At 44.3% G+C, this 25,620-nt stretch overlaps 2 protein-coding genes across 2 annotated transcripts in view; both read right to left on the minus strand.

Moving 5' to 3' along the window:
- The window catches only part of PNPLA7 (patatin like phospholipase domain containing 7), a 135,528-nt gene that overhangs the window by 102,542 nt on the left and 7,366 nt on the right, over window positions 1–25,620 (minus strand). Inside the window, exons 6-15 of the mRNA XM_054283911.1 lie at window positions 25,507–25,595; window positions 25,034–25,174; window positions 23,474–23,633; window positions 21,810–21,890; window positions 14,814–14,942; window positions 13,443–13,523; window positions 12,558–12,693; window positions 11,538–11,630; window positions 7,083–7,183; window positions 4,521–4,667 (exon numbers count right to left, since the gene is read on the minus strand). Coding sequence (XP_054139886.1) covers window positions 4,521–4,667; window positions 7,083–7,183; window positions 11,538–11,630; window positions 12,558–12,693; window positions 13,443–13,523; window positions 14,814–14,942; window positions 21,810–21,890; window positions 23,474–23,633; window positions 25,034–25,174; window positions 25,507–25,595 — 1,158 coding nt within the window. The remainder of the gene's footprint in view (window positions 1–4,520; window positions 4,668–7,082; window positions 7,184–11,537; window positions 11,631–12,557; window positions 12,694–13,442; window positions 13,524–14,813; window positions 14,943–21,809; window positions 21,891–23,473; window positions 23,634–25,033; window positions 25,175–25,506; window positions 25,596–25,620) is intronic.
- Window positions 1–25,620, minus strand: part of FKBP15 (FKBP prolyl isomerase family member 15) — a 159,178-nt gene that overhangs the window by 36,718 nt on the left and 96,840 nt on the right. The window lies entirely within an intron of this gene.

Below are 25,620 nucleotides of genomic sequence, written 5' to 3' on the forward strand. Positions count from 1 at the left end.
TCTTAAAGGGTCTTTAATGAAAAGAGATCTGTATCAGCTGCCATGAAAACCATCAAACATCAAGTTACTTGCAAAGGAAGGTGAAACCAGGGGAGATTCTCTGTATCAGGGAGCACCAGGACAGGATAATCCAGCACTGGCTGTGTCCCAGCCCAGCCCTGGGCACACAGCTCAGAGCACATTGTCACACACACTGTCCAACAAAAGCTTCCCCAAGCTCATCAGCTCCTGTGCTCAGGCACACAACAGTGGGAATTTCACTCCCAAATGAAAAGCACATGGGAGGAAAGATCTTCCCAAAAGCCACCCTCAGTTTGGACCCCAATCCCTTGCAATGCCAAGCAGATGAGCTGGCTGAGCCTAAAATTTCCTTTGATCCAAACATTGCTTTTATCACCACAACCCTGAGTGCGTAACAGACACCCAAACAGGCACAGAGAGAGTTTTCTTTCCATCTCAAGGAACTGCCCACACAATCTGGGGTCCTGTGTGCAGCCAGGATCAAACCCTAATGCTTCAGGCCCCCTTTGCTTTGGCATAACTTTCACTCAAACCAACAAATCACAGAGTCACAGACTGGTTTGGTTTCAAAGGGACCTTAAAGCTCATCCAGTCCAGGCAGGGACACTTTCCACTGTCCCAGAGTGCTCCAACCCCCAGTGTCCAGCCAGGCCTTGGGCACTGCCAGGGATCCAGGGGCAGCCACAGCTGCTCTGGGCACCCTGTGCCAGGGTCTCACCATGCTTCAAATAAAGAATTTCTTCCTAATATTCAATGTCAGCCTGCCCTCCTTCAGCTTAAAGCCATTCCTCCTTGTCCTGTCACTCCATGCCCTCAGTCCCTCTGCAGCCTTCTTATAAACCTTCAGAAATTCAGCATTTTATCAGCCCCTGAAGGGGCTGGGACACAAAGCAAGGCTCAGTTACGAGTGCACAGGTCAGGCTGAAGCAGTCCTGCCTCTCACAGCCTCCCTGGGTGCTTGGCTGTGCCTCAGAGGCAGAAGCACTAAAGCTGCACTCACAGGAGAACCAATTGAGCACAAGAGCAGAGCACAATGTGACCCCAGCCATCAAGTCCATTCCAGCAGGAAACCAGCACAGCAGAGATGTAAACACTCCACCAGTGTAATTGTTCTGCCAGGCTGGAATTGTTCTATTTTGGGGTGAAAAGAAATAGTGCAAGTGAAATAATCACAATTATTCTTTACACCTACTGCTGATAAAAAGAACATATTTTCATCAAAAATAGTTTTATTAAAGCCAATCTGTTTCATGGGAACATATCCAATGCAGAGAACCTGACAAGCACCTGTCAAAATATTTCAGTTCAGCAACAGCAACTCAACTAATTTCTATAATGTTTTTTCTATATTTAGACATTTATGGCTGTATAGTATTATCTATTCTCAAAGCCCAAGTTGTAACTCTGAAAGTGCCTCTCAGCAGGGGAATTCAGGCTCCCCCATGAGCTCTGCTTATCAAGAGCATTTTCAGGCTGCATCAGCTCAAAAAATAAAAAATTGCTGCCAAGATTTTCTTCATGTCTAAGACTACTTAAGCACTGGGATAGATTGTACTCAGGGCTGTGAGAGCCTCAGCATTGGAGATCTTTGAGAGCAGCTCAGCCAAAAACCTGCCAGAAATGACTTGGCACCATCTGATTGTGCCTCAGGCATGGCAGGGACTGAGTGACCTCAGGCAGAGCTTGGAATCCTCCTTTGCTGGGCAACCTCTGCCCCATGAAGAAAAGAAATGGCAAATGAAATCCATCCTGTCTCTCTCACATGGGGGAGACCAGCAAACCCCAATTCAGCACTGCACAGCCACAGGGTTTAGGCTAAAATCCTGCACTGAGCCCCCCAAGGAGGGAAAATAACAAAATAATTACCCCAAAAAGCTCCATTTCCCAGCAAGTTTCTTTCTGTGCAGGACTGTGATACATGATTGCAGCAGGAAACTCAACAAAGTTGGTTACAATAGCAAATTTAAAGCAACAAAGGCTATTTCTGGGTAACAAATTAGCAAGGGTCTGTGGTAGGAAGTGAAAACACAAACCAGTTATAAACAATTTAAATACAGCAATAATTAACTGGGATAAATAATATTTTTGTCAAAGGAAATTCCCTTGTAACTCACAAAGAAGAGATGCCCTGCAACACTGCTAAACCCTCCCCATCATAGATAAAGCTGAAAACACACAAAAACTGAGGGAGATTGAAAACCATTCACGACAGAGATCCAAGGAATTCAAGTTAAAAGAAAAAAAAAAGAAAATTTTAATTCTGAAGTCAGATACCTAAAGGCTATTTGAAATAATGCCTCTCTTTCTAGAGACATTTATCCTCTCTCTCTGTCACATTAAAAAAAACCCCAACTAAACAATCAAAAAAAACCCCAAAGCTACCATCTGTCATCAAAACATCTCAATTTTATTCACTCTGATTGGCTGCTCTGAAAAATGACAATTTAAAATGCTTCCATCTCATTTTTTAAGAGAAGACCTTACAAGAATTTATTTTCTTTCATGTAAGCAGAGCAGCATTGAACACAAATATTTTGTACACAGTAAGATTCTTCTTGCATTGCCTGTAGAAAAATCAACTTTTCTATTACTACATGGAAAAAAAAAATGAGATTTCAATTTCTGACATTTGGCCACATCCCAACAGATTCTAATTTGCTTGTGAAAAACTAAGGTGCTTGAAAATCCTACTTTATTTCACCAGTATTTAGATCTTTATGTTATAAATTCTGCCTATTAGGAGCTGCATTTTAAGGACACTGTTGAAATCAACTTTATCTCTGAACTGCTACTTGGTAATTACTGAGAAATTTATTCTAGACTAAAAGAAAAGTGCTGTAATCAGGAGCTTCAGTAATCTTGGCATTTTTGCTTATGATCTGATAGTTGGATCAAGAACAGAACAGATGAAGTCTTACTCCTTCTGCAACAATAATTTATTCTAAAATAATCTGCAGCCTTTCATGAGGATACAAATGCCTGAAAAACCCTGAAAATGAACATAATGAGGCAGGTAAGGCTCCTGCAGCCTGAGAGACCTCAGATCGGTGAGGATGGGGAACAGGCACCTCCAGCCTCACAGCTGGGAGCTGCAAGACCCTGACAGGGATTTTGAAGCTGCAAGGGGAATAATTTTGGAAGTCAGGAAGGAATGCTAAAATCTAGAAGTAAAATCTTTTAAATTCTAGCTGGTGTTGTTTGCTGACAGCTCTGAAGGCAGGGGGAGGCGCAGCAGCTGTGCCAGCCCCTGGCAGCAGCAGCAGACTGGAATTACTGCAGAACAGGCTGGAACAAACCAGGGCTGTCTGTGGCTGACTGAGACAGATGCTGAGCTTTCCCAAACTGTCTGATCACCCACATGAACAGACACACCTCTGTAATGAAATGCAGCTGGAATGATGAGAACAATTTTCAATCCTTCTTACACCACCAAGTGTCTGGGCCTCTAGCTTGTCACAGTGACCCCAAGAAGAGTTGGAAAGTCTCTTTTCCCAGCCTGGCACTTGAAGAAGGAGCCAGGGCTCTTCATTTCTCAGTCTCAAGGTTGTTTATTGTTCCTTATCTATAAAATTCTTTCTCCTGTCCTGCCAAGATCCGCTCAGCAAGACAGTCCAGGCACTCTGCCTGCCCCCGGGGTGGTGTTGTCTTTTTATACTAAAAACTACGTGTACAATATTTACAATTACTTTCCAACACCTATCACCTATGTTAGACAGTGAGCTTCTACTCTAAACCAATCTAAAAGTGCCAACATCACAGCAGAAGATGGAGGTCAAGAAGAAGAAGGAGAAAGGCTGGACACACCCAGATCCCTCCATCTTGCCCCCTGAACCCCCATACCAAAAACCCTAAAATCTACTTTTTCACCTTGTGATAAATTCACTATCATTCTACTTAATTTGTCATGGCTTGCAGATCTTCATTTAAGGTTGGTAATTTGCTCCACAGGTCATAACCAAAACCACAGGGGCATTTTGGGCTCTGTGCCAGGGTCTCTGAGCCCCCTGGCAGGGTCTGGGCTGCTCAGGACAGCCAGAGGGATGTCCTGGCTCCTGACAACCAAGGGGCTGAGCCCAGCAGGGACCAGGCACAGCCCCTGCCATGGGCACAGGACCCAGCTGGGAGATGCTGCCATGCCCCCAGGAAAGCACAGGGACAATCCAAACCCAAACACCTCCCTGGGATGCAGCTACCAGGATTCTTGGGTTCAGCAAGCACCTGGACCTTTAGATAACTTCCACACTCATGAGGGGGCAGGAATTGCACATGTGCTGCTTGCACAGAGAGGGGAGATTCCTGCTCTGCATTCCAGCCTGGTCTCTTGAAATGACAGAATAATTCAAATTTATTTCAACCCCTCTAATGACCTAAACAGGCTGTTGAGTAAAACATCCAGCCCATCTCCAGCACACTGAGGAGACAAATCCACTTTTCAGTTCCTGGCAGAATGAAATGAAAAGCAAAGCAAAGCAAAGGCAGTTCCCCTTGCAATAACTCACATCAAGTTTCATCAGGGCTGAGAGGTCTCTCTTTGCTGTTTCTACGATGGCATCAATGTGTTTGCTGTTACAGGAGTCCTGCACAGCACTGTAATGGAAAACTGCTGAAGGAGTTTCTGTCACTGTCACTGTCTTCTTCAATATCGACTGCAAAGAGAAGGAACACATCAAGGATCAGGTTAAACATCAAAATTGGCACCTACCAAAATTGGCCTTTATCCTCTGCATTCTCTACCCAACACAACTGGTGGTCTGTAAAAAAGAAATCTAGGTGCCAAAAAAAGAAAAGCTTCCTAACTTCATTATCCCTGCATTTTTCTGCACATTTTCCCTGACACTTGAATCAAACAAAGTTACTCATCACAGCTTGTGGAAGGGAAGGAATGAGAGACTTCACAAACTGGGCTGCTGCCAGATTGATGGAACTAAAACTTTACCAACCCTCTACACAAAGATGGAGGAAAAGATAAAATGCCTGTCAAGGTCACAGTGAGCAACACTTTCATTCCACATTTTAAGGTGCAGGTTTATAAATCAAGAGGGGTTTTGTGCTCTTGACTTCCAGGTCAGTATTTGTAAAAAGCAGACCACAAAAATAAAAACAGATTGATAAATAATGACTGGAAACCTACAGCTGATACAAGGTTTTCATTCCTTGCTGTAAGGAATAAAAATCTCACAAATAGAGCATGGTCTGACAAATCCAAATAATCCATCTCATGAGTCAGGGGAAGAAAATACATAAAAAGCTGCAGCAGTGGTTTCCCATTGCTCACCAAGGGAATCTCAAAATGTGCAATAAAATGACTTGATGCCCACTAACATCTACTGAAACACCCATAAGTTAAAAAACAATGACACAAAAACATTCAAGGCCAGGTTGGGTGGTGCAAAGAAGGTGTCCCTGGCCACGGTAGGAGGACTGGACCAGCTGGGCTTCAGAGGTGCCTTCCAACCCAAACCATTCTGTAAATCCAAATATCCCAACTCACAGAGAGCCACAAGGGCAGCGTTTTGCAGGCAGGAAGAAAACCTTTACATGACTGCAGGCAGAATGAGGTGAGGGAGGGCAGGAAGGGCAGGAAGTATCACCAGCTGGGAGTTATGTTCAAATCACCAACAGGACAGGACTGCTGGGGAATGTGCCTTGAGCTGTTTGATTTTCCAGCACCACTCTCATTACATGGTTATGACAATGGGAAGATGCCAGCAGCTCACATCCCAGGCAGCAGACCAAGAACTTAATGTTACAACTTGTTGTAGCGTGTTTTTATGTTTTATAATGGTTTTGTCTTTGTATCTCCTTATTTTCCCCAAGTGGTTCACCCCAGATTGTGTCCCCTCCCTCTACCTGTGTAATCCCTTTCCTTTGCTGAGATCATCCCCAAACTCCCACCCTCAGTCACTCAGCATCCCATCCCCTCCATCTAGAACGTTCTGTCCAGGACATGGAGTGATCAGCCAGAGGCCAGGGGTCAGCCCCCCAAGTGTGACCCCATATCCTGTTCTAAATGTCCATTCCCCAGTATCCATCTTTCTTATTGGTTAGTAAAATCTTATCTATTTTAGGTTTCCACCTCCCTTTAAATGTAACCTTGGCACATCTCCCAGGGCTCTCAGCAGGAGCCCCCTGAGGTTGTAGAGGCTCCCTGGAACTCCTGAAATAAACCTTGGATTAACCCCTGCTAAGAGTCCATCCCTTCATCTTCCACTGTTGTTCCAGCATCTCCTCTGCTGCAGGTGATCAGCCTGGCTGCCCTCTGTCCCTCTGTCCCCCTGGGGATCAGCCTGGCTGCCCTCTGTCCCTCTGTATCCCTGGGGATCAGCCTGGCTGCCCTCTGTCCCTCTGGGGATCAGCCTGGCTGCCCTCTGTACCCCTCAGTGTAGCCATGATATTTTCTGAAAAATCCTTTCCTTAGAAGTTTTCCTCCTGAGAAGCTGGGAAGCCTCAGGAACAAAATGTAAACAATGGTTGTTTGCTGCTGTGGAATGCAACAGGCGCATCTGGGATTGGTCTCATGGGGTTGTTTCTAATTAATGGCCAATCACAGTCAGCTGGCTCAGACTCTCTGTCCAAGACACAAGCTTTTGTTGTCATTCCATTCCTTTTCTATTCTTAGCTAGCCTTCTGATGAAATCCTTTCTTCTATTCTTTTTAGTAGAGTTTTAATATAATATATATCATAAAATAATAAATGAAGCCTTCTGAAAGATGGAGTCAGATCCTCATCTCTTCCCTCATCCTAAGGCCCCTGTGCCCACCGTCACACCCTCAGGGATCAGCCTGGCTACCCCCTGTCCTTCAGTACCCCCAGGGATGGGGATCATCCTGGCAGCCTTTGGTGCCCCCAGGGATCAGCCTGGCTGCCTTTGGTGCCCCCAGAGCACAGCAGAGTGCCCCCTCCCCATCCCCGCTGTTCACCGCGTCAGGGCAGGCCGGGGTTCCCTCAGTGGCTCCCAGAGGAACCAGAACACCAACTCACTTTAGAAGTCTTTTGACCAATCCCACAAAGCAGATCCTGCCCCAGCAATCAGGCTGGGCCCTGGGAAGGGCAGACCCACCTTGGCCACGCCGGGGCTGCCGGCGGCGTCCTCGGGGGCCAGCTGCACCCGGGCCCTCTCGTAGGCCATGTCCATGTCAGACTTGGCACTGCTGGAATTGTCTGCAACACAAAGCAACACAGAAATCCTGCTGTGAGCACCTCCTGCACTGCAGCTCCTCACAAACAGCAGCCAGCACACCAAGGGAGCAACTTGGCACCTCCATGTTTCTGGTACTTCCCAGCTCCTTCTGACCTAGAACTTGAAATCCTCCCATGGAACTCAGGTGTGCAACACATCCCAGAACTCCCACACCCTCTTTGTACAGGGTACAGTCATTATTTGGAGGTTTGGTGTGGGGCTTTTTGTCTGCTGAGAACACTGGAGAGAGGGAACTCTTGATGACTTCAAACTTTGGGGGGTATTTTATGGCTTTCTGCAAAACTGCCTGAGTGATGCTGCTGATGGGTCATTTCAGCTCCTGTATCTTATTTTCCATACTCTACAAATCCTTGAAATCCTTCATGGGATTAACATTAAGTTTCAGGAGCCAATTTCCTCTGCTGATGGCTCATTTCAGCTCCTGCATCTTATTTTCCATACTCTACAAATCCTTGAAATCCTTCATAGGGTTAACATTAAGTTTCAGGAGCCAATTTCCTCATTTGTGAGAGCAGCTCACCCTCTGAGATCATCTATTGCCCACCTAGATGTTGGTGGGTTTGTACAAAAGGTGGGATCTGCTGAAGAAATCTTATTTATTTAAAAAGCCTTTTTGGAAAAATTAAGAATATTTTCTATTCAGTTCCACATCCTTGGGAGTGCCCAGGATGTAGCTGTCCTTCCTTTATCAATCCAGGTCACCTTTTATGCCCTAAAACCAGGCTCTATTCAAGGGGAGGGACACAGGAAGAATATAAGATAGTTATTAAAAAAATAAAAATAAAAATAAAAATAATAATAATAGCAAATCCACCAAATTTTCCTCACTGTTTTCAGACAATTATTCTTAGTAATATCTCCTTCACCAAGCTAAAGAATTTTTTTACACCCAATAAATTGCCATTTCATAGGGAGAAAATTATGATCAGCAACTTCTAAAAGTCCTTCTACACAAAGCATTTTGCCCCTAAAAAATTTCAAATCTTTTCCACAACTTGTGCAAATTGTGGTGCTGAAAGTCACATAAGAAATTCCCTTACAGTTCTCACTTATTTAATTAATGAATTTGAAGTCAATGCTACTTCTATTCCTTACATCCCAATTTTAATACATCTTAATTACATTAAGTCCTTGGCTGTCCCATGCACCTTCCAGGAACTTCTCTGAGTTAATCAATAATGAAAACATAACTGGGAAACTCCTCCTGTTTGAAAACCTTGAACAGGTTCCCACAGCCTGAAGATTTACAGATGAGTTTAAGAATCATGCAGAAATTGCAATTTCCTTTAACAAATAAAGCTATAATAATTTCAACCTTATTTCTATGCCTAATATATCTCCAAAGCAGACTATTCAGAAAAGTTTACATTTTCTTCCTTATACCTTTTACCTTCAGTCACTACATTATTCTTACACTTCTGTTTTTATAAATACAAATTGCTGCTCAGGAATAAGCTGGGCCCTTTGGAACAGCAATTGTCCCACCTGAGTGGTAAATTCTGTCACCTAAAAAATTCAAAATTTTAATTCTGAATTCTTTCCTCACCTGTCCTTCCCAAGAGACAAACACTTGAATTTGCCCAGGATTGCCCCAAGCTTTGGGAATTTGGCTTTTGGAACCAGAATTTACCATTGTGAGCTGTGACCATGTGACAGTACCACCCTACCATGAAGGGCTGAATTCCATAAACTGAATTTCAAAACCTGAAGGGTTTGACTCCTATTTATTTATTTCTGAAGGGTTTGACTCCTATCTCCCACCCCAGCCAGGCCAAGGGAAGAACCCCACTGCCACAAATATTCAGATCTAACTCAGAGTACCCTTTCCATGTCATCTTGAGGAAATGGCCTTGAGTTCTGCCAGGGGAGGTTTAGAATAGATATTAGACAAATCTTTTCATGGAAGGGGTTGTAAAATACTGGCACAGGCTGCCCAGGGCAGGGGTGGAGCCACCAGCCCTGGAAGTGTTCAAAGGACACGTGGGTGTGACACTTGGGGACAGGGTTTAGTGGTGAACACAGGGTGGTGCCGGCCTGGCAGTTGGACTTCAAGATCTTAAATCTCAAGATGTGCAATAAAATGACTTGACAGCCAGAGCATCTACTGAAACACCCATAAGTTAAAAAACAATAACACAAAAACATTCAAGGCCAGGTTGGGTGGTGCAGAGAAGGTGCCACACGTCAGGGCTCTGGGAAAACAGCTCCAGCTCTTAGGGGAAAAAACACCAGAACAATAAAAAACAACTTCTGTTTAAATTAAAAATAGAGCTAGGAAGACTTGCTTCCAGGGACAATGAAGGGGTGAGGTTGTTACATCCCAAAGGCCCTGCTGTTTTATTTCTGCTTTCTAATTCCTCAGTCCCCCAGCCCAGATGCCTCCATGAATTAATTCTCTCTTTCTCCACCCAAAGTTACTACACTTATAAAGCAGAATAGCCTGAGCTGGCAGAATCCCATTCCCTCATCTGCTATGCTTCAAGCTAGATAACTACACAAAAAAACAAACAGATTACAGCCAGCCCCAGGAGCAACTGAGGCAGAAGTGTTTTCTCCCAAAGCAATTTTAGCAGTGTTTATTAATTCTAACAACAAGCAAATCAAGGAGATGTTGAGATAACAGCACTTCTATAACTCTAACAATTTTCTCCTCTCTGAATTAATAATAAACATGATCAATATTCCATGGAGTCTGAGCACACAGTAAGCAGTGAAATAGAATCTGAAGCACTATCTTGATCTTTTCATTGCAGACATCAAGACACTTTCTGTGCAAGCTAAACAGTGAAAAAAAATCAGCTCTGTTAACTGAGGCAAATCATAATTACCCAATTAGATATGCTCCTTCTGACAGTAAAAATTAGTTCTCCCTATCTGCTAAGCTCTGTGTACCTTGGCATAACTTCTATGACACATAAAAGGAGAAAGGAAGGACAAATGGACATACCCACTGTAAGGTTTGCAGGGATCCTTCCATATTAAAGCTCCTAAGAACACACGGGGACTGACCCTGAAATGTCTCAGGGCTGCACAGGCAGAGCTCACTGAACTGCCTCATTTACCTGGGGAAGGGGCTGTGCTCAGGGCAAGGATTAATTAATTTACCACTGAATCAAGTCTGCTAGTGCATTTTGTAATTCCCAGTGTAAAACAACCTCACACATGTGAAGATCAAGCCAAGTCAGTATTTTCTCTTAATTTGTCTCCCTGGTTTAGAAAGGTGATCTGCTCACCCCAGCCAAAATCCTATTTTTGCATCACATCCACCCCCTCTGGACAGCAACATGGAAACCATGAGGAATCTAAGTGGGACCCTTTACACTTGCCCAGAAGAACTGCAGAGGAAACAAATGAGCCCTCCAGTGTCAAAACTGCAGGAACTCCCCATTGCTCTCCTCTGTGCACAGCAGCAGCTTTGTGTGGCAGCAACAAGTGACACAAACCTCACCCTGGGGAAAGCTCTCAGTGCTCAGGGCTCCCTCCTTCCTCCTTGTCTCCAAACCCTTCAAACCTCACAGTATGTTCCTTTTTCCTGAGTCACTCAATAAAAGCATTTTCTGAAGTAGCCAGGGCACCTTTATTCCACTGATTAAACATTTGTCTATTAGCAGTACCTGAGCATGAGCTTGGATTCCCTGGCAGAGGTTAATTTGTTACTCAACTAACAGAGACAGATGCCTGTGCTCTGTGACTCCCACAAGAACTCCAGTTTTTCCACCTTGAAGCACAAAGCTGCCCTAAACACCAGGCCCAGAGGAAAATGCCTACAGTGGAGTAACTGAAGTTCCCCAAAATGACACTGCAGCATCAAAGCAGCTCAGCCTCATAAATGTCTCCTCAGAGCATCCCATGATCCATCACCTTTATTATCCTCTCTGAAGAACATTCCTCTAAAAGCAGCAAAGCAATGTAATGTGCTTTTTGGGACAATCAGCCAAGCAAGAAACGTGTGTCATCTTTTATGTGAAAGATGATGGCCTATCATCATAATTCAGTTTGTTTCAGTAATATCAATTAATAAAGCTCCTCATTTGCAGGTCTTGGTAGCCAAATGATGTTCCCCATTGCTGATAATGACAGCAAGGGAATGCTCTCTGGGATAATAGTAATAGTCCATTTGTTACTAAATAATTTTTTGACCAATGAGTTAGGAAGCAGCACACTGCAAGATGATTATCTGCCATGAACAGGGCTGAAAGATGATTATCCACCATAAACAGGAACATTATCTAACCCAGCACTCCAGAGATCATGTGGTTCCCCCATGATTAGATAAATTACATATTCCCCACAATTTTGCCAAGCACTACTTACTAGAAGCCTCTGTGGAGCCTGCATAGGGAGGTGATGAAAGGCTTCTTCTGAAAACATGCTCAGAGTTTTCTGCACCAGAAATCCTCAACATGTCTGAAATTTAAAAACAAATGTTGTAAACAAAAGTTATCCCCTAATAAAGCAAGTTTCACTAACAATAAGAACCTTTAACTACCCACTATTAAAGGCTGACTTAAAGATTCTGAAACACGGACAATAAATATTAAATTTATTATTAAATTAAATTAAACATTTTTCCTGGTTTTGATTTAATTAATTTTTTTCCATATGCAGAGGCAAAATTGAACTCCATATATTTTCCTTGCTATACCTTCAGTACTGAGTCTTTGGGCTGCAAAGACACAAATCCAGCAATTCTTCTGCTGGTGTCTAGAGTGTTGAATTTTCCCAACTCCCTCTCTGCATTCAAAATGAGGAGTCACTTATTTTTCCCCTTTCCTTCATCCCTCAATACCATTAACAACACAGTAATATTTCCCCATTGAAGCCAAGGACTATCCAAAGGCTTCAAACCTGAAATGAATCTAAGACAACCCTTAACTACTCTGATAAAATAAAAATCCTCTGATCAATAGCAGTGATATCAACAGTGGATCAAGTGTAGTGAAAGGACACAGGGGAATGGTCTCAAGCTGAAGGAGGGCAGGGTTAGATTGGGTTTGGGGAGGAAATTATTTATTAAGGGCAGTGAGGCCCTGGCACAGGGTGCCCAGAGCAGCTGTGGCTGCCCCTGGATCCCTGGCAGTGCCCAAGGCCAGGCTGGACAGGGCTGGGAGCAGCCTGGGACAGAGGGAGGTGTCCCTGCCATGGCAGGGGTGGCACTGGATGGGCTTTAAGGTCCTTTCCAACCCAAACCAGTGTGGGGCTCCATGCCAGGACAGGCAGGGCATGACCAGGGTGTGAGCAGGCCCCAGGGGACAGCACAGGCTGGGATTCTGTGAGTAGCACAAAAATTAAAGATGCCAGAGGACAGCTCCTCCATGTTTCCAGAAGCATTACCCATTTCCAGGGCTTCCCCAGACTTTTCAAGCTTCTCTCCACGCTCCTCCTCCAAAGCACTGGGTGTTTGTCTCTTCCCTGCCTTGGTGTTTCCAGCGCTGACGCTGCTCACGGAGATCAGAGGGGTGCCCTGGCCCTGCTGGGAGCACGAGGGACAAGCAAACATCAACCACCTCCTCCCTGACATGTGTTCCACACCCTGGAGCCTGCACAGATCCCCAGGAACTGCTCAGCTTGTGCTCATCAGCCCCAGATCCCCAAGGGGGAATTGCCCTGGGTCATCTTATTGCAAAAGTTCCATACCTTCATGGTGATTTCTCATGGGCTCTGTCCTCACCTAGCTAACCCACTCTTGTATAGCACTCATCCTTATTAGACACAGCTCTGGCCTCTTAAGGGCAGGTCTGTTCCTAATCTTTGATAATCAGTGCAGCTCCCACTCCTCAGGGGTGAGATTACCTTCTGCACTCTTTATTTTCTTACATTCTATCCCCCCACACTGCAGCTCCCTCAGGGCAACCCAGCAGGGCCTGGGGACTCCCAACTTGACACTCTGAGCATTCCCTGTCCCTCTGCCACCACGGGAGCAGCATTTTCCCCACTGCTCAGGCAGAGGTGACATCACCAGCAAACACCAGAAGTGCTGAAGCACCAGCAGAGCACACTCATCAGCATGGAATGATGCACTTGGGAAGCTGAAGCCTCCCCACCAATTCCCCAGGCACCAGTGTAGGCTGGCTTTTATGGGCTGGTTATACAAGTGCCTCAGCCCTCAAGCACTGTCATTATGAAATTAGTATGTGGCATTTGCTTTGTGACCTTCTGGAAGAAGGAAAAGCTCTGTGTGCCCTGCCAGGAGAGCAGAGGGCCTGGCTCCAAACTCACACAGCTGAAGAGCTCCGTGGTCAGCCCCAGGTAGTTGTGCAGGGCCAGGAATGTCACCCTCTGCAGCCTCACCATGATGATCTGCAAGCAGGGAACAAAGAGGCAGCAGCAATGGGTTTAGCATTCTCCCACACTCGTTCTGGCATTTAGACACAATCATGCACCAGGGTACCTCAAAGCACTCTAGAAAATACAGACTGTACCCTAAGCTGAAATTCCTTTTTAGCAGCTGATAAACTGAGACAGAGACAGATTCAAATGATTTACCAATGACTTCACAATCATTTGATGCACGAGAATCCAAAGTCTTACACCCAAACACCAAATGCTTTGTGTTTCCTATAAACATCAATAGTAAAAGTGCCTTGAAATAGAAGTACTTGTGTCCAATTTTCCTCTTCATTAAAAAAATTATTCCAGCTCTCCCCATAGAGAAGCTGTCCCACTGCCCCACAAGCACTCAAAGCTAACACCGGGATTAGAGGCACCTTCCTCTGCCCTGCCAGCTAATTCCCACTCCTCAGCCATCCCCTCTTTTTTATTAGCTCTCACAGAACAAATTAATTTGGTGTTAATGATCTGTTCTCCTTCAACCAGCAGTATGAGGAGGTTCATGTGTTGCTCATAAATCATCCAGAGACCAGAACAGTTTGCAAGGACAAACAGATTCAGAAGTGATGGCAAAGCAAAAGGACAGCCCAGAGAGACTCGTGGGGTCACCCTGTGGCTGCTACACCTGTGGGACAAGGCACCAGCCCTGGAAATCCTGAACCTGATCCCTGCACAGCTCCCACCTGCAGGAGATGCTCCCTGGAGAGCTGGCTGAGCCCCTGCAAAGGTAAACACAACTGACACAAAGCACAGCTCTTCCCTCAGGTGCTGACAGAGGCTTCTAAAGTGAAAATTCACACGTCAGGCTGCATTTTGTGACCCTTCCAAAGCATCAGCCCTCACCAAACAGCTCCTGAGGGTCCAGCAGTCCTGTTTCAGGACATGTGGCAGTCTGTCTATGACTCTCAGCCATTCTGGAGCACCCCAAGCTGCAGAACCCACACCACCAGCTTTCTACTCCCCAAGGACCAAGAGACTCACACTGCAGGTCTGCCTGATTGATGAGGGTACCACAGGCAGAAACTCAATCAATGGAGATATACAGATACATAAATTATGTTTTCCTGTTTGGGATAATACTGGATTATTAAATCTAGGGCACAACAGCCGGGAGAACAGCAGAACAATCCAAATCTTGATAAGATGTGCTGAGCAGTTCTGTATCTAGCAAAGGCTGGATGATGAGCTTGATGAGCCTCTAAACATCCTGCTGTGACCTGGAAATGAGAGTGGTTCCCCTTCCCCCTCAGCTCTACCCACCTGCACCACCCTGACAAGGGTTTCAGGGTATTTCTGGAACACATCCTGGAAGGCACTGGCTGGGAGCCTCAGAATTGTGGATGGAGAGGCTGCTCGGGCCGAGACGGTTTTATAGGGAGCAGGGTGACCCTAAGAGAAAGTTCCAGAAACAGGGAGTTAATCCATCAATGATCCAATCCAACTCCTCCCAAATTCCTGCTTTGTCGCTGTGTCTGACAGACACCTCTGACCACAAACAGCCTTGGGTTGGTGCTCCAGGACCATGGGGTGCAATGAGGGTGAATTCACACCTGCACCAGAGACAGGGCAGGGAAATGAGAGCTCCAGGGATCAGGGTGAGAAAAGTGCCAGGATCTGTGACACAGCTGAATTACACAGCCAGCCCCTGAAATCCCAGCTAGTCAAGGCTGCAGAGAAAAGAGGGTTTGTTGATTTTATTATCTGTGCTGACAACCAAGCTATTTGCTGCATAAACAACCCCAGACTCACACAACCAGTGAAAAACACAACAAAATTGTACAGCAATTACAGACATAATGGAGGAAGACAAAGGCAGGCAGACTTCTTGTGTTTCAAGATGTATATATACATTTTTTTTCATATATATACACACTTTAAATATTCCATGTGACAAAGCCAAACAGCTTCTCTTTACTGGAGACAAAGTGGGTCTAGACCATCCTGCTCAAAGAACAGATGGGGAACTAACAAACAAATGAAAAGTGGGTAGAATACAGAGATTTTTTTCACACTGGAAGGCAAGCCTCTGGGTTTGGATCTTCCTCCTTAAATGAGAATAGATTTTAAAAAAAATCTACTGCCAAACACTTGGATAAAAAGACAGACAATGCCCCTTTCACCCACTCAATAAATGCTGGAAACAACATCTCTAATTCATAAATTAATTTACTAATCCATCAAATATTGATTTTCACAGTATTGATAAGATAAAATGAGCCTTTTTGGAGCACAGAACAGGAGCAGGGGAAGAAATGAAGTTTCTATTTTAACAGCACCTCACAGCTCCAGCAGCTTTTCTCCTCCAGAGCAACACAAGGCACCTTTTTCCCAACACTGACACACAAATGTTAAATGCTGATTACAAACCAAAGGGCCTGCAAGACTTGCAGAGCATCACACAACTCAACACAAGCACTCTGAAGGAGTTCCTGCCTAAAGAACCCAGCAAAACCAAACAAGAGACTTTCTCTAATCACTCTGGAAAGTAAAGCTGCAGCTCTGTCTGCCTGCTGGTCTGGAAGGCTCTGTGAAGCAGATTCTAAAATTAAATTAAATTAATTGGAACCAATTTCTTAATTACACCAACTTCAGCTGACCTTTTTATAAAATCTAGGGATGATATTAATAGCCTTGATTTTCAAGCTCCTGAGGGATCTGAAATTTTAAACATCTCTTTGACCTACATTGCAAAACTCCCAGTGTCCTCAGTTTTCCCAAGTTTCTTTTAATTAAGTAAAGAAATTAACAAATAACATTTCTGTGCTTGGGCTGCAATCAAAAATAAATGCAGCAATTCTCTTTTACAGGCCAGTTTGAAGTCTGGCTTTATATGAAGAATTAATTTGGACTACCCATACTTACATGTAAAAGAAAATGTATACAGTCTGCTTTTAAGCACTGCATTTGCCATCAACTGTATTTTCTACCAATCTCTACAGCAAAAATATAGTAGAAAACCAAGTAAATTAAAATTTTAGTTGCTGGACAATGATAAGTATCAAGTTTAATGGTGTTTCATGAGTTATTCCAAGGAGAAAACTGAGCCCTGGGTATCCCAGAACTCTGGTCCCCATTCTACCCAGTAAAGTATTTGGGTTTTTTCTGGAAGTGTTCAGTGCTGACAACCTCAGAAAAACAGCTTTGGGATAATAACAGATAACAATGCAGAAGCCTTTTTCTCCAAAGAACAGCCCATTCCTCTGAGTTTTCAGCATATAATTTTGCCTCTCTGAAATCCCTGCATGAGAGCAGCTCTTCTGAAAGGGCCAACACCATGGCTAATGGGGCTGGGACATGCAAGAGCTGTCAGGGGAGTGTGAGGAGCAAATCTTCCATAATTGTCACTTCTCTCAGCTCTAATGTTATCAGCAGCACAGGGAGAATACCACGTTCAAATTATACTATTTTGCAATCACACACTGAGATGACAAGAACAGTTAAGTTATAATCAGTTATGAAACAGGGTTTTTTTCAACAGAGAACTTTTTGTTCTCAGGGCAGGTAATTATTTACTTTTGTCTCGTTCCAAGAGCTGAGGCATCACCTCCAAGCAGCAGCTGAACACAGGTGACAGCTTATGGCCAAATCCAACCAAGCTTGGTCAAAAAATCTGCTGCAAGAGACTTGGATGTTTCACATTCTCCCATCTGCAGTGGTAGCTCCTTTTTGGACCCAAAAATCTGAGATGTTCTCCCCATTTCCATGGTCGGATTTTGTCTTCCTTCACTCCTTCCTGACATCCTCTACATCAACACTGCTGCACCCAAAGCTCTTGCAGCCATCAATCACTTCTTTATAACCTCATCCATCTTGTCAGCCCTGCAGGCTCACCTTTATCCAAGTGTTTTTCCAGCTTCTTTTAATCCTGACTTTCATTTTCCCCCCCTCAATCACTGCCATTTGATCAATATCCCTCACAGCCTCTTCTTTCTCCAACTTTCTTATTCCAACCATGCCAGCAGGCCCCTGTTTTCTTAAGAGCATCTCCACATGGAGGACAAGAGCAGAGTAACCCCAAATCTGCAGCAATCAGCACCACATCTCTGCTGGAGTTCACTCTGGATGAACATTGACTGTTCTGGGAAAAGCTCTGGCTCACACACAAGCTCTCAGCAAGAGCTGCTGAAAACAGAGACATCAACAAGGCTCAGCTCAGAGATTTCTTTGGTATTTGAGGCAGTATCAAGTCAAAGTCATTAAATGCACCTCAGAAATGTTCCAGAATACCAGGAAAGGGGCTGCAGCTACTTGGATTCCAGTTTCTCCTCAGAGTTTGGAGAAAGCAGCATCAATCTGTTCTCAGAATAAGGGGAGGCTCATGTCACAGCTGCTACCTTTGTACTCAGTAGAACTGAAGGGATTTTTCAGTTTAAAAGCTGAAAGTGTCAATTAGAAAAGTTCCTCTGGTGTGACCTTTCTTTTAGGTCCACCAACCAGATCTTGCCACTTCTTGCAGCACCCTCAACCTTCCTGCACAACTCTCAACTAAGTGAGGGACCAGGCTGACATCAGGTGCTGCAAAATCAGCCAAAAGAATCACAAACCCAGCTCAGACAACTGAAATCCTCTCTGAATGCCCCCTTTCCTCACAGCACAGCCATGTGCTTGGTGGTGCACTGAAATCTAATTCAGGTTCTGGTATCTGCAGGATGTTCTACAACTCACTCACTGTTTTGGGATGACACTGAGGGGTCTCCTCTATTTTGATCCAGTGCTACTTCCTCTCTCCTTGCCTATTTTCATGCTACTCCTCTACCTAAAGTCTGCAAGGAACATAAGGAACAGGAAAAACAGCAATGAAACAAGCAGCTCACGAAGCTGGGAAGTGAGGAACAAAAGAGTTGTAAAAATAAATGAGAACAAGTTTGGCAAAAAATGTTTCAAGTTTTTTCATTACAGATTCTTCTGCAGACTGCTAACTCTGTTCAGCACACTTTCAATCATTTCTATTTTTTTTACTTACCACTGGTATAACTAATGAGAAAGAGAAAAAAATGACAGAATGAGAATTAAAAATGAAAAAAACCAACAGGATAAAAAATGAATGGCAACCACTCTTTTAGAAAACAAAGCCATAAAGCACTGCTACACAAGGATTTCTTTTCTTATTTTCATTTTAAATGAGCAAGAACATGACTGGTATTCATGTTCCTTTATGATGGCCTTGTTATTCAGAATATTGTCATGAAGAAAATTTAGTGGTAGAAGTAACTAATATGGATTTACAAAGATATTATTAATTTGACAGCGAGAACTAGACTTGTTACAGTCCAAATTATTCCCTTTCTACAGAGAAAACTGTGACCAAGCTTAAAAAACGTTATCACTGCTGACAGGTTTTATGGGAACTACAGATATACATAATATAGATGTACAGATAATGTGGATAATATGTGACTGGTTTTGGAAATGACAAAGAACACTTCAGAGAATCCTTTAACTCACAGAATTCCCAGAATCACTGGGTTGGAAGAGACCTTCCAACTCATCGAGACCAACCCAGCCCCAACCCCTCAACTCAGCCCTGGCACCCAGTGCCACATCCAGGCTTTGTTAAACACACCCAGGGATGGGGACTCCACCACCTTCCTGGGCAGAACATTCCACAACTTTATCACTCTTTCTGTAAAAAACTTCTTCCTAATATCCAACCTGACTTTCCCTTGGCACAGCTCGAGGCTGTGTGCTCTGGCTGTGTCAGTGCTGCTGCAGACAGAGCCCAGCCCCAGCTGAGCACAGGCACCTTTCAGGAGCTGTGCAGAGCGATGGGGACACCCCTGAGTCTCCTTTTCTCCAGGCTGGGCACCCCCAGCTCCCTCAGGGGTTCCTCACAGGGTTTGTGTTCCCAGCCCCTCTCCAGCCTCGTTGTCCCCTCTGGATGCTCTCATCTCAATGTCCTTCCCAACCTGAGGGGCCAGAGCTGGGCACAGCACCCCAGGTGTGCCCTCAGCAGTGCCAAGCACAGGGGCACAATGACCTCCCTGCTCCTGCTGGCCACCCCATTCCTGACCCAGGCCAGGAGCCACTGGCCTCCTTGGCCACCAGGGCACTCTGCTGGCTCATGGTCAGTCACTGCTGCCCAGCACCCCCAGGTCTCTTTGTGCTTGGGTCCAGCCACACCATCCCCAGCCCAGAGCATTGCAGGGGGTTATTGTGGCCAAAATGCAGGACTGGGCACTTGGACTTATTAAACTTCTCCTTACTGGACTCTGCCCATCTCTCCAACCATTCCAGGCCTCCCTGTAGAGCTGCAGAGCCCTCCTACCCTCCAACAGATGGACACAGCTCCCATCTTAGTGTCATCTGCAGATTTACTAATGAAAGACTCAATCCCCTCACCCATGTCATCAATAAAGACATTGAACAGAGCTGGCTGCAGCACAGAGCCCTGGGGACAGCACTGGGGACTGGCTGCCAGCTGGATGCAGCACCATTCCCCAGCACTCTCTGGGCTGGCCATGCAGCTCCTCACACACAGCAATGGCACCTTTTGATGAACAGCAACACCCAAGCAAGGCAGAAACATGGCACAAAAGGTAAATGTGAACTGTCGCAGACATCTTTTCATGAAAAATTCTTTCCTTAGGATTTTTCCTCCTGAGAAACTGAGAGGCCTCAGGAACAAAATGTAAACAATGGTTATCTGCTGCTGTGGAATGCAACAGGTGCATCTGTGATTAGCTCATGTTGGTTTGTTTGTAATTAATGGCAAATCACAGTCAGCTGGCTCAGACTCTCTGTCCAAGACAGAAGCCTTTGTTATCATTCCTTCTTTTCTATTCTTAGTCAGCCTTCTGATGAGAACCTTTTCTTCTATTCTTTTAGTATAGTTTTAATGTAATATATATCATAAAATAAATCAGCCTTCTGAAACATGGAGTCAGATCCTCATCTCTTCCCTCATCCAAGAACCCCTGTGAACAGGGTCACATTAAACAACTTAGTGACTAGATTTATCTTCATCCTCTGAAATCCCATCCTACCAAAATCCTTCAGGAAAACACCTTCAGGGTTTGGGTATTATCAAAGATGTTGAATTCAACACTTTCCATTTAGGCATTCCTAAAGTGATTTTAGCAAAACCATCAGTCTAATTCCAAGTGAAACAAAATCCACCAATATTGCACTGAACAGGATCAGCACTCAACTCATCCTGGCCCCTGCCAAAGAGCACAGCCCTCAGCTGGCCACCAGCACCACTGATGTTACAAAAACAAAATAAATCCATCAACTGGTTTCACAGTATAATTACAGTACTAACAACTGTCAGATTTATTTTCATTAGACTAAATAAAACCAAATTCATTAAGCAGCTCATCAAACATGGAAAAGCCTGGACTGCTGGGCCCCAACCTGGTCCTGCTCCTGCCTGAGAGGAATGGCACATTTGTCTTTTCAAACAAGCTGTGGGTCTGCTGGTAGATAAAACCAGCACTGTTAGATAAAAGAAACAGTTGGAAGGATTCCACTGATTGATGAATGGAAAGATATTTGCTTTTACAAATAAACTTTAGGTTTGCTGATAAACAAAATTTGACATTGAAAGATGAAAGAAACAAAGGGGAAGAAAACCCCCTAAATTCTGTAAGAATTAAAAATGAAAAGAGAGGGTTATACATTAGAGGGAAATCTTTGGTATCAGGTCTTCTGGGAAGTCTGAACCTCTCAAGTACCTCAGCCAATGGGGAAAAGCCCCTGAATTCCATAAGAATTAAAAATGAAAAGGGAGGGTTATACATTAGAGGGGAATCTCTGGTATCAGATGTTCTGGGAAGTCTGAACCTCTCAAGTACTTCAGCCAATGGGGAAAGAGAGAAGGGAAATGTGCTGGGAAATTGGGATAAGAAGGAGGCTGCGACTTCCAAAAATTGGAGAGATCCCAGGGGAATGCCCCATGGCCTCTGCCTTTATTGGAATAAAGTAAAAGGACTCCTCTGTCTCCTTTTTGAACTTAAACCTCTGGTGTTTGTGGATTATTCTTCCTGACATGCCTGAGCTGTGATTTGAGCAAACCAAACTGTAATCTCAGTTTTCCAGGCACAAAGGGATCACTCAGATCCTCCTGCCAACCAGCAGCAGCCAGTCAAGCACACATTTCACGAGCACCCTCCACACCACCAAGCTCAGCTTACACCTGCGAAGGCCTGAGAGGAGTGGAATTATCAAAAAACCATTTTACATCCTGATTCTTCCCTAGGAATGCCCACTCCCCAGCCAGGCTGAGTTGGGCAGCAGGGATGTCCCTGCCAGACTCACCGTGATGACATCCAGGATGCTCAGCAGGCTGTGCACGCTGTCCCCTGCCAGCACCTCCTTCACCACCACCTCTGTTCCATCCTGCAAGCACACACACAGCATTACTGCAGCCTCACAGCTGCATTTGAACAAGCTTGCAGCATTTCAGAAAGCTCAGGTGCTTCTTTCTTCTCTGCTTTGATGGAAATGTGCTAACTCCAACATGGAGTTTTAAACCAGCTTTCTAAAAGTGAGAAATTAAAAGAAACTATGAGCCAGTTTTTTCCAGGGATGTTGTGATCTGCTTGTCTTTGCTATGTAACACCAAGAAAACACAGAGGCACAATGAGCTCCCTTTACTGAGGGGTTACCTGTCAAGAGGTTGTACAAACCAGGAGAAGCAAAATGTAAAAATAGACAGAAATCAGCAAATTTGATATGAACTCCAAACACAAGCCCACTAAACTTTCAGGCACTGGAAAACTGCTCACATCCAAAAGTTAAATTCCAAGCTCAGTCAGGAAGAAGGTAAAAATTAAAAATTTAACTTGGCAGAAGGGATGACATAGACTGGTGCTCAACATTTTCAGACCCACATGGAAAATAAACCATCATCTTTTTTCCCATCTACCCAAAAGTGAATCTGACTCTTCCACCTCCCAGACAAACCCGCTGACTCCTGCTGGACCATTTTGAGGTGAGCTTGGGCTCTCCTGCTCTCTGTGCCCAAATCCTTTCTGTAATGACCTTTAAAAGGTGAATGTTTCCAAGCCCATCTTGCACTCTGTCTTCCCTCAGTAACTTCTGCATCTCCTGTGTGAGGAGAATTCCAGCTGCCTCATCAGCTTTGTGTTCTGCTCTCTCATCTGAGACACGAGGGACTGCTGCAAACCTTGATCTTTACAAATACCACAGCCCCAAAGAGCTGGGATTAATCCCTCCTAAACCACTGTGATTCACATGTCTAAGTTTAATCAATGCTTAATGATTCATGCCAGCCTATCTGCTGTGCCAACAGATTTCTCTCAGGAAGTGCAGAGCAGTGGGTTCTTGTTGGAACCCTGGATGCTGAGAATTTCAGACTTTCTGTGCTGACAGGCACTGACCCCCAAGAGAACACTACACTTGACCTAAGGCCATGGAGAAGGCTTCCAAAACTGAATGACAGAACTGGGGTTATGAGTGTGGAGTTTGATAGAAGTATGTAATATCAACGTGGTAGAAAACTTAGAGTTTAAGGTTTTAGAATATAGTAATATAAGAATATAGTAATATTTTGGAAGTGGCAAAGAACACTTCAGAGAATCCTTTAACTCAGAGAATTCAGAGAATCACTGAGTTGGAAGAGACTTTCAAGATCATCCAGTCCAACCCAGCCCTAACCCCTCAGAATATAGTAATATATGTAAGTCAAGATAGAGGTTTTAGGGTGGAGGCTGGTCCTTCTTCTTCACCTTCTTCTTCATGAGTTTGGGTGGTTTTGTGTAATTGGATAAAAAAGTCCACATTGCAGAGCACAGGTGAAATAATTTAGGTGTCATTTTCTTAATTTATCCTTAAAAGACCTTGCAGAGCAAGAGATATAGCTCAATTTTTACCTTGTTCAAGTACAGCAGAACTCACAGCTTGTGAGACTGCAACACAGCTAAGAACTAACAAACATCTGAATCTGAACAGGTTCTTACATTTTCCTGGATGCAAACTTCCAGCTTTCCATCCTGCACCACGTAGATGCTGTCGTCCAGCTGCCCGGGACGGAAGATGTACTCGCCCTCGTGCAGCTGCACAAAGAACATGTGCTTGCACAGCTCCAGGAACAGGGGCTTCTCAAAGTGCCCAAGGACCCTGCAGCACAGAAAATGCAAAGAGAAAACCTGAAATCACCACAGCCTTTGGAAAATCCTTCCTAAATTAGCAAAGCCCCAGCCACGAGGAGCAGCTGCAGGGAAGGAGCCCCAAAGAGCTCCCCAAAATAAGGTGGAGGAGCAGCAGGAAACAGAGCTGGAAATGCTGGGGCTCCTTTGGAGGAGCTCTCCAAGGAATGCAGGCTCAGAAGGAAGGACAGCCAAACTTCCTCCAGCAAAAACTGGTGGGTTTACTATTCAGTTCTGCAGCTGTTTCATTGTGGAGGAGGTGGATGCTCCCTGAATCTTGCATGGCAGGTCAGCATGGCTTGTAGAAAGGAATAAAAAATAAAATAAAAATAAAAATAAAAATAAAAATAAAAATAAAAACCTGCCAGATACACACACTCTGTGAGAAAAGTTACCCCAGGATCTTCCCTTTTAGTGCAGCTGCCCTGCCCATGGAAGTAGGACACAGGAGAAATAAAGAAAAGAGGGAAAAGCTCCTGTCATCTGCATGGAATTGCAAGTTTGGAATATTCCATCTCCTGCTGCTAACATGCACCTGGACTCCAGTCAGTCACTGCCAGGCAGAGAGAAATATGAGTTTCACACCTGATCACTCTGTACAGAGCTCCAACAGCTCACATTTATCAGGATCAATCCATCAAATCCTACTGGAACATCAATTAGTCATAGGAGACCATAATTTCACAGCAGCAAGTTCAGATGACTGAAATAGCATTTTTATTTGAGAATGACTGACCTTCAGGACTATATTCTATCACAACTGGGAGGAAAAATGAACATCCACAAGCACAATCAAAATTACAGATTGGAAGATCTCCTCTTTGCTGTGTCAGCAATTTAACCCCTTGCTGAAGGGGCACAAACACCAACCCTTCTTCTTAGTCTGCCAAAGAGCTGTGGGGATTAAGTTGACTTTGATTTATTTGCAACCTTTTCAGGCAGAGAGGTAAAAGATCCTGCAGCCCAGGGAGCTGTCAATATGGTATCCAATTAACATTTACCAATTATGATGCTTTTCTGTACAAAAAAAAATGCCTGATACAGCCTAAACAGAAGTTTTAAGATGCACTAAATCTGTTCATGTTAGAACACATTCATTAGCACTATTCCCAAGCAGAGACAACTAAACTACTTCCTTTTTCTCCCCATCTTTTTTAATTTTTAAAACAAACTCAGCTATTTTCTTCATGTTTCTAGAAAATTCAAAGTCATTCATTTTTTCCTTATGCTCAGATGAATTTCAGTCAACTCCCTCAGGATTCTGACCATGCAGTTGTAAAATCTGAGATTTGACACAAACTGTCAAATATTTACATCACTTGAACATCCATCAAAACCAAACTTTAAATTTCTCTCTCCATTTAACATTACCTGACATTCTTAAGCATGTACAGGACTTCTGATGGCAAGTGGGAATTCTTGACATCAAATTCAGTCAGATCTGCCTCTAGCAAAGAAGGAGGAGGTTCTTTCCTCTGCAGAGTTGGACATTCCTTCTTAATACGCAGAATCCTACAAAGGAAAAAGGAAGTTCAGGATGTTCCCTCTTTTGTACTAATAGGAAATGTTAAATTTGTACTAATAGGAAATGTTAAATAAATATATAGTAAGGATTAAAATTCATCATCCCAAGTTACACATTATCAATTAGCTAAAATTGCTAATTTTGGTGCCTTTCCTCACCAAAACCATCCCAGTCCAGCAAATCTCCCAGCTGATCCACAGCTGACAGGGCTGGGAAAAGCCAACTGCTACAGAAAAGGGCTCTGCTAGGGATAAGTTCCACAAAAAGCCCAAACCAGCCCCCATGATGTGAATTTTCCCCTCCCCAAAGTCCCAGGTACCTTTTGGCCAGAGATAAAACCTTTGCCCGTTTCCGCATCCGTTGGCGAGGGACAGTGTTCCCAACCAGGGAGTTGGGAAGAGTTGTTACCTAGGGGGGAATAATGGACACAAAA

Source organism: Melozone crissalis, unplaced genomic scaffold (genome assembly GCF_028551555.1).
Source record: "Melozone crissalis strain CALT ecotype California unplaced genomic scaffold, PUWL_Pcris_2 ptg000041l_1, whole genome shotgun sequence".
NCBI lineage: Eukaryota > Metazoa > Chordata > Aves > Passeriformes > Passerellidae > Melozone > Melozone crissalis.